The sequence below is a fragment of the Tripterygium wilfordii genome, chromosome 7, assembly GCF_013401445.1.
Source record: "Tripterygium wilfordii isolate XIE 37 chromosome 7, ASM1340144v1, whole genome shotgun sequence".
Classification (NCBI taxonomy): Eukaryota; Viridiplantae; Streptophyta; class Magnoliopsida; order Celastrales; family Celastraceae; genus Tripterygium; species Tripterygium wilfordii.
In genome coordinates this window covers 6461011-6469415 of record NC_052238.1, presented here as the reverse complement: position 1 = coordinate 6469415, position 8405 = coordinate 6461011, and the positions used below count along the sequence as shown (strand labels likewise).

Below are 8405 nucleotides of genomic sequence, written 5' to 3'. Positions count from 1 at the left end.
TTAGGAATCATGTGCTCATATGATTCCTACTATGTTTTTAAATTATTATCAACTTGGTTAATCTTTATCATTCTTTGATTCCTTCTATACATAATTATTGTGATTTAGAGTGTGTTTGGATTGAGGGATTTAAGGGAAGAGAAGAGAAGGGAAAGATAATGGAAGGGTAAATACATTTTCCTATCTCATGTTTGGATAGATAAAAAAAGAAATGATAGACAAATGATTTAATTTACTAATTTATCCTGACTTTTTATGTTTAAGTATTATGTATAAGGATAAAATAGGTTACTAACTTGTAAATAACTTAATTAATCATCGCTACCCTCCAAATGACTCCATTTTAGGAAGGAAGAATTTTAATAAAAATTTAATGCAATCTTCCTCCCAAATCCCGTCAAATCCATCCTATTAATTTTTAATAAACTATCCAAATAAGGAAATTGAAAAAGAAACTCCATTCCCTTCTCTTCCTTTCCCTTCAAATCCATCAATCTAGTGTGTTTGGATTGATGGATTTGGGGGGAGGGGAAGGGAAGGGAAGAGAAGGGAAGGAATAATACTTTTCTCTCTTCCATGTTTGGATTGATAAAAAAAATAATGGAAAGAAAATTAGTTTAATTTACTAATTTATTCTTACTTTTATGTTAAAGTGTTCTGTACAAGAGTAAAATAAGTTTTTAACTCATAAATAATAATTAGTCATCCACTCCCTCCAAATGACTCTATTTTGGGGAGAAAGAATTTTGACAAAAATTTAATGAAATTTTCCCTCCAATACATACATACAATAATATAGTGACTGTTTGTACCAAATATGACCAACAATCGTCAGGTGACACATGACAAATGGTGCCTATCATGGAGACACAGTTCACCAACCACCAGATGACGCGTGGAGAAGAAATGAGATTCTATGGCTAACCGTTTGTTCATGTTGCAGGGATTGTGATTTTATCTAACCTGAAGTCCAGGATTCTGTTGGTAAAAATCAGAATGTCTGATGAAGCATGGTCCGAAATAATTAAAACTCAGGGTTTTATTTTCAAATCTATTTTCTTCCATTTAAATGCGGTTTGTCATTAAAGGGCGAGATTTTAGCTGGATTATCTCAAAGAAATTCAGAAGATTACCGAGTTTGATACTCTCACACTCATAATTTGTCTCGACATGTTCTCTGTCACTGCATGTCCACCAGAGATTGAAATTGACTTCCTCTTACACTTTGAGAATTAAGCTATTTTCTCATGACCATGCATCAGAAGAAGCCAGGGATGATAACCGTCAGCCTCAATTCGTCAACAACCTGCATGAAGCCTATATTTCAAGGAAGTGTGATGAGCTACATGTACCAAGTGCTCCAACAGCTTCCGTGATGAAAGACCACGATCTGGATCCATCACCATGATCAACACAACCTTGAAGACATGAAGGTTTCAGAGGGATCTAAGCTAGTAACCTAAGAGGCAAGCCAGAAAGCGGTTTTCCATGATCTATCAAGTCATGAAATTGCAAGATCATGCCTAGAAGCTAGGAGATAGTGACCACCATGAAGATCAAATGACTATACGAAGAAGAAGTATAAGTTGCAAGCACCCCGTGTCAAACACATATTTTGCGTCTCTAAACTTTTATCCTTTACTTAGCATGACTTTGGTAAACTATTTTTATCCCAACTTATATCCTTTTAAGCCTCCGTGGCTATATCCTCCACGGCTACAATGTTATTTTAGCTTATAAGCACAATCTTTCATATATTTTAGGATGTATTCCTAATGAAAAGTCTAATACATTCCAGTGATGTGCTATTTTCATTCAGTTCAATAAAAACACCTTCATTCTGATGTTTGTCTTCTATCTCATGCTTTTCTCACTTGACACCTGATAAATTTTAAGTCATTTTTCAGGAAGGCACTCTCGAACCAATAGTTTTGTATTCTTAAAATTACACACAACTCTTTTAGTGACAGGTGAGATTGGTGTACAACTTTCATATCAAAATGTTTGGATTGAGAGCAAGTCTTGACGTGTTCAAACACACAAAATCATCACATCATAAACTTCTATTCCCAAGAGTCAAAATACCTTTTTGGCATGCCAGGGAAGATACCAAGAGCAAGAAGCAATTAATAACTGCGGCGAACTTGCTGACATGGCTAGCTTCCCAAGTGAAAAATAAAAAATAAAAAAAAAATTCGCACCAGTTATGTAAAGCTGGTGCGATGATTTAATTTCCTGCAAAAGTTAGAATGCTCAATTCTAACCAGTTTGTAATTTCCGGTCTGAAAAGGGATGTTGAATTTAAGCATAAGGGCAAAATTGTATATATATGAATGGTAAATTCTGATAAACTTGCAGGGCATAATGGTCTTTGAAAAGGGTAACGAGATTGAAATGAAATGAATGAACAATGAAATTGAAATGCAATTGGATAAAGTTTAAAAATATATTAATGTTATGTTTAGCTTCCCGTGAAGAAAGAAAACCGAGAGAAGAAAGAAGAGTCCAGAAAAAACAAGAAGGAAAGAGAGAAGAATTTAGAGGGGCTAGCAGAGGACGTGAGACAGGGAGGGTGGTGTGCCGACCTCTTTGATCTCTTCATAGCTGCCATGGTTTGTACTGGGAGGATTTGTGAGTTGTGTTTACAAGGTTAAGGTTCATTACATGATCGTACGAGTCAAATTGGGAGTTAGGAAGAGATGGCCTGTATTGCTCTTGAGCATGTACATGGAAGCTTTGATGGACAGAGCTTAAAGTTGAATTCGAAGGTTCATTTGCCTCGAGTAAGATTGAGCTAAACTTATACTTAGTATTTTTGTAAAATTGAGTTAATGGGTTTAAAATTTCTTTTGGATTATCGGGTGGAATTGAGTTACTGAAGTCTGAAAGGGTGTATATTGAATGGACTACTTGAAATCTGTGAATGTTTTGTATAATTATTGGGGTTTTATATTCGAGCGTCGTTATGTCGCTGGAATTTCTAGGAAGGGTTATAATAATTGGGATGCTTTAAAATTATCCAAGTGGAAGTTTGTATGACTTAGGTGACCAGTTGGTCGGTGGTTTCTACGATTACGCGAGGGACGTGGAAGTAATAGCATGATAGCTGATTATCCGGTGAGTGAATAGAAAACTTATTCGATACTTACAACATTGCACATGCTTTCTACGAGATGTCAGCTTGGTACTATTGTGATCTTTGTATATTCATTGTCATTACCGTTCATTTGACTTATGATGATGCCATTGGTTCATATATTTTCTTCTGGGACAAGCTCTGAGTTACTATTTACCGTTTGGTATGACTTCATATTAATTCCAAGTCATTCGGGTTCTAATCATGACTCTGATGATACTCCGATATTGATTCTGATTCTGAGGTCATTTTGTTATGGATCCCGACTTTGAGTTATACTATTCTGATTACTTGTTCTGGGAGAGACTTTGTCAGAATACTGTATGTTAACGACAATAATCGTTAGCTTTGGTGCACCAAGCTTGTTACGGCACTTCGTGTGCTGCCTGAAACGGCACTATGTGTGCTGCCTGTTACAGGACTGTGCGTGCTGCCTGTTACGGCACTTCGTGTGCTGCCTGTTGATTCGGTACAGAAGTCCTCCCACCTCACTATTGTTAATAGATATCTGCTAATTCGAATGATCTGACAAACAATTTCATTCTATGTTATCGGATTATTTGTCCCTTTCAACTTGTTGTTAGAACCTTAACGCTTGGGCAATTTCAATGGAGAGCAATTTAATCAACTCATATAAAACAAGCTGTAAATTATAGAACTTTATTCTCAAATAAAAAATACAAACCAATACTAGAACACATATGTTCTACATATATATAGATGTAGTGCTTCTTCTTCATTCTACTACGCATCATCACATCGCAGCCTTATACATACATTTTTTATTTTTTTAAGCGGGCTTATGCATGCATACATGCACGCAGCTACAAAGCCTTAACAAGACTAAAACACCATGAGTGAACATATATACTATGAGGTACATATAATTCATCACACATTTATGATTATACAATGAAATTAAAGGATTCAAGCACCGAGTGGGATCTTGTCAACGAACAATGCCTTGACATAGTCTTTGGTACTTCTTGGATCTGTGTATTTATCATCAAACTTGTAAAAGAAATGAGTAGCACGTGAAAGGTTGACAACTCGCATGAAAAGATGTATGGACATGGTATTTGGTCTCACGTGTCCTTCATTAATGTCCTTCCATGCATCTGAAACTTTGTTCTCAACATATTTGACTGCTTCGGTCTCAGAAATGCCATATTGCTTCATATACACCTCAACTCCTGATGCAGCATCACCTCTTTTTTGCTCATCCTACAAAACATACATATTATGATCGATAATATGTATGTGTGTATTCATATATATATGAATATAACCCAGGTTGTGTAATGTATCTATCTTCTATGAAATTTCAGAGCTACAATCCTCTTTATAAATAGAAAGTTTCATGCCCTAGCATGCATATTTATTAATTTGTACCTTGTGCGACACTATGTCATTCATGAGACGACCAATTGCCATTGAAGCTTGAAGGATCTTCGGTTTACTTTTCAACCATTCAAATGCATCCATTCCTGCTATTTCTCCCATTCCTAGAAAAGATCCTGACAGAATTGTGTGGTAACTGCTTGTGATTAATCCATTCTCCAAGTATTCATCAAATGTTGGCACAATGCCTGTGTGAAACCATTCTGCTTCAACGCGGTAGCCTCTCGACAATTCTTTCATCTAATAATTGGAAAACATGGTGTTAATGGGGAAAAATGTATAGACTAATTAATTTCAGACTAGAAAATTGAATTGATATTATATATATTTACCGCATATTTTGCATAAGACACAGCATAAGATCTCCCTTCACTTTTCAATTGATTCTCAAATTCATGATAAACATTCAAAAGACTACTATAGAGAAATTTCATGTAGTTTGGTAGTTGAACAATCACATCGACATCCCACCTAAGAATTAATGTTCATATTAGTAAGAACAAATGCATATGTATCAAAAAAAAAAAGGTAAGGAAAAATACATGTAGAAGAAAATTGATCAAGAATTAGTGTGTACCTATCTATTGCATCGGTTAGCAGCCAAAGTTCTTCAATTGTACCATAGAGATCATATGTGTCATCTAAAATTGATATCATTGTTATAACTTTGGATAAAATTATTCGAGCATCTGAGTAACATGGCTCAAAGTAAACTGCAACAGACCACATGTGAACTTCTGCAATTCTTTCTCTTGCATAAGGAAAATTTGAAGGAATGTCCAAAGTATCGTACCAACTACATTACAAATATATGTATATATATCAATTGCATAGATTTTGAATTAGTTAATCATAATTGGATTTAGATTTTACCTTGAAAGTTGGCTGAGCTCCCGCTGGTAGAAAACTTGCAATAGATTATAGTCTATTTTGGCGAATTTGAGCAACATTTCATTAGAAGACTCGTCTTCTTCATAGAAAGAGATGTATTGTTTTGATTCAATTCTTGGTATGCCCTTGTGAAAGGGTTGTTGCAAAGCATAAGCTATATGTTTTGCAAGAGGAGATTCACATTCACTTTCTACAAATTTGAGGAGTCGAGTACTCGTGTAAACAAGAGCTTTGTCCAAAATATTTTCTCCATGCATAATCAAATGAGAAGCTTCATACAAACTTAGCATGCCCTTGACATCTTTAGCTAAACTCTCCTTAAAATTACCGTCGCTGTCCCTAAACTTGTTGAATACATCTGGAATGAATATTCATAAGCAATCATAAGGGAAAAAAAATTATAACATATATGAAAGAGAAACAAGGTTTTTAATTTATGGACTTACCGCAAGACATTTTGTAACCAAATTGTCGAAACACTCGGAATAGTATTGCAGTAGTGTCGAGATCACAGACATCATTTTGACATGCTAGATTATGCATGGAATCAATAGCTTGATTCAGAAAATCCTCGATCTCACTCTCAAAGTGGTATGACACACCGAGCCGGCATAACAAGTTGATCAATTTGACTGTTTCCACGTCGCTGACTTTGGAATCAGTCAACATATTTCTCACTTGCACTTTCATCTCTTCCACTTGCTTTGTGTATGATTCAAATACCTACAATGTTCACAGGAGTTAAAGACGATTATTAAACATGATCTCTTCATTAATAAAGAAAACTAAAGGATGTGATCAGTAATTACTGATTCGTCAAAGGGAATGGAAGCAAAGAAACGAGGGCCCCAAACAGAAGCATGATAATTTGCTGTCCTACGCAAAGTCTCTGCAGCAGCAGCTGGTTGAGCTTTTGTTGCCATAGCTAGATGCCTGGATATATATATATATATAGAGAGAGAGAGAGAGAGAATACAGAGCAGGTAATTAGGAGTAGTGGCTGTGAATTTAGTGATAAAATATGAAGTTGCAAGTGCTGCTATTTATACACGAAACTATGTGTGTGTGTGTGTGTATATATGGCGGCTGTAGCATGTATATGGGTTGATCAATTATGCGCACGTGATAAATTAATTATCATACTAAATAATTCATATTTGTCTATATCTATTAACAACTTCTTCTCCAAAAATCAATGTAGAATGACTTTTGAAATCCTATGTGACGCAGAACGGAAGTTAACAAGAAGGGATTTGATCACGTCAAAACCCAAAAATAATCAAGCAGAGTCTCTAACAGAGAGCTACACACGTGAATCAGTTTCACTGAACAAAGTTTAATAATAAAAGTATGCATAAAACGTTACAGTAGTTGACCCTTTTATAAGGCTCCTAAAATAAGAAATTAACTAGGATTATTACTCCTAAAATCAAATAATACTAATCAGAAATAGACTAGGACTTATTACTCCTAAACAATCACGGAAACTTAGAAATACTAGAATCAGGACTTTAAAAACAAACAAAACTACCGGGCCCTCTTATTCTTCTTATAGTGGTCCAGTTGCTTCATAAAAATGTCCTCAAGATGTTCTACATCAGTCCCCTCTACTTGTGCAGAACTCGTCCTCGAGTGAAATTCAGGATACAATGGCTCGTCGTCATGAAACTCATATAAATCAGCCACATTAAAAGTGCGAGAGATAACCATATCGTCAGGCAAAGCAACAACATAAGCATTATCATTGATCTTCTTCAAGATCTTATAAGGACCGTATTTCTTAGGCTTTAACTTACTGTAACGGCCAACCGGAAACCGCTCCTTCCGTAAGAAAACCATAACTGAATCTCCTTCGTTGAACACTTTGAGTCTTCTATGCTTATCAGCGGATTTCTTATACCTCTCATTAGTCTCTTCTAGCTTCTGTTTTACTTCATCTTGCACAGCTTGTGCTTGTTCAGCAAATTTCTCTGCTGCACTACTGAAACCAGCCCCTTTTGTGAATGGAACTAGATCAACAGTATGTCGAGGTGGAAATATGTATACCACACTAAAAGGAGACTTCCCGGTAGCACTATGGACAGTACTATTATAAGCAAATTCAGCTTGTGGTAAAGCATGATCCCACTGTGTAGGACGATCCTGGCAAATACAACGAATCAGGTTGCCCATCGTTCGGTTAGTAACTTCAGTTTGACCATCAGATTGCGGATGGGCAGTTGAGCTTCGATTTAAAGAAGTATTAAACATCTTCCATAACATAACCCAAAAGTGGCTCAGAAACTTCGTATCTCTATCCGAAGTAATGGAACGAGGTACACCGTGGAGTCGTACTACTTCTTTGAAAAATAGGCGCGCTATGTGAGAGGCATCAGATGTTTTTCGACAAGGTATAAAATGCGCCATTTTTGAAAATCTGTCAACAACAACAAACACAGAGTCCACTCCTCGTTGTGTTCGAGGCAAGCCTAGCACGAAATCCATTGATAGGTCTTCCCAAATATTTTCTGGAACAGGCAAGGGCATATATAGTCCAGTATTTTGTGACTGACCTTTTGATACTTGACAAGTATAACACCTTTGCACAAACTTTCCAGCATCCTTTTTCAATTGTGGCCAATAATACCTCTCTTCTAGACTTGCTACTGTTTTGTCCCTTCCCATGTGACCAGCAAGACCACCTCCATGAATATCTCGAATCAACTTTTCCCTTAAAGATGTTTTAGGAATACACAGACGATTACCTTGAAATAGATACCCGTCAGTCACATGATAGCCATTGATCGGTTGCCTATTCATACAATTAGCCCAAATTTCCCGAAAATCGTCATCATCTTGATAAAGTTCCTTTAAATACTCAAACCCAACAATCTTATGGGACAATGTAATTAACAAGCTAGCTCTTCGGCTCAAGGCATCAGCGACTTTGTTCGTCACTCCCGATTTATGCTTGATGACAAAAGTGAATCTTTGTAAA

The 8405-nt window shown here is 36.2% G+C and overlaps 1 protein-coding gene and 1 long non-coding RNA gene across 2 annotated transcripts; one reads left to right on the top strand and one right to left on the bottom strand.

The window, feature by feature from the left end:
* Positions 1 to 2482: 2482 nt before the first annotated feature.
* On the top strand, positions 2483 to 3274 carry LOC120002689. The gene is made up of 2 exons (XR_005469178.1): positions 2483 to 2783; positions 3045 to 3274. It is a non-coding gene; the product is annotated as an uncharacterized LOC120002689 (long non-coding RNA).
* Positions 3275 to 3770: 496 nt separating this feature from the next.
* Positions 3771 to 6427, bottom strand: LOC120002687 (casbene synthase, chloroplastic-like). Its single transcript, XM_038851453.1, has 7 exons — positions 6238 to 6427; positions 5875 to 6151; positions 5411 to 5786; positions 5115 to 5333; positions 4870 to 5008; positions 4529 to 4777; positions 3771 to 4360 (listed from the first exon to the last, which is right to left on the bottom strand). The coding sequence occupies exons 1-7, from the start codon at positions 6349 to 6351 to the stop codon at positions 4064 to 4066; spliced, it is 1671 nt and encodes a 556-aa protein (XP_038707381.1). The 5' UTR covers positions 6352 to 6427; the 3' UTR covers positions 3771 to 4063.
* Between the last annotated feature and the right edge of the window lie 1978 nt (positions 6428 to 8405).

What these genes read in the sequence shown, in the direction of transcription:
- LOC120002687 (XM_038851453.1), bottom strand. Translation starts at nt 6,351, where the DNA reads ATGGCAACAAAAGCTCAACCAGCTGCTGCTGCAGAGACTTTGCGTAGG. An exon ending in GAGCTCAGCCAACTTTCAAG is followed by an intron (nt 5,334 to 5,410) that starts GTAAAATCTAAA and finishes TTTGTAATGTAG; the next exon opens with TTGGTACGATACTTTGGACA. An exon ending in ATGACATAGTGTCGCACAAG is followed by an intron (nt 4,361 to 4,528) that starts GTACAAATTAAT and finishes TATGTTTTGTAG; the next exon opens with GATGAGCAAAAAAGAGGTGA.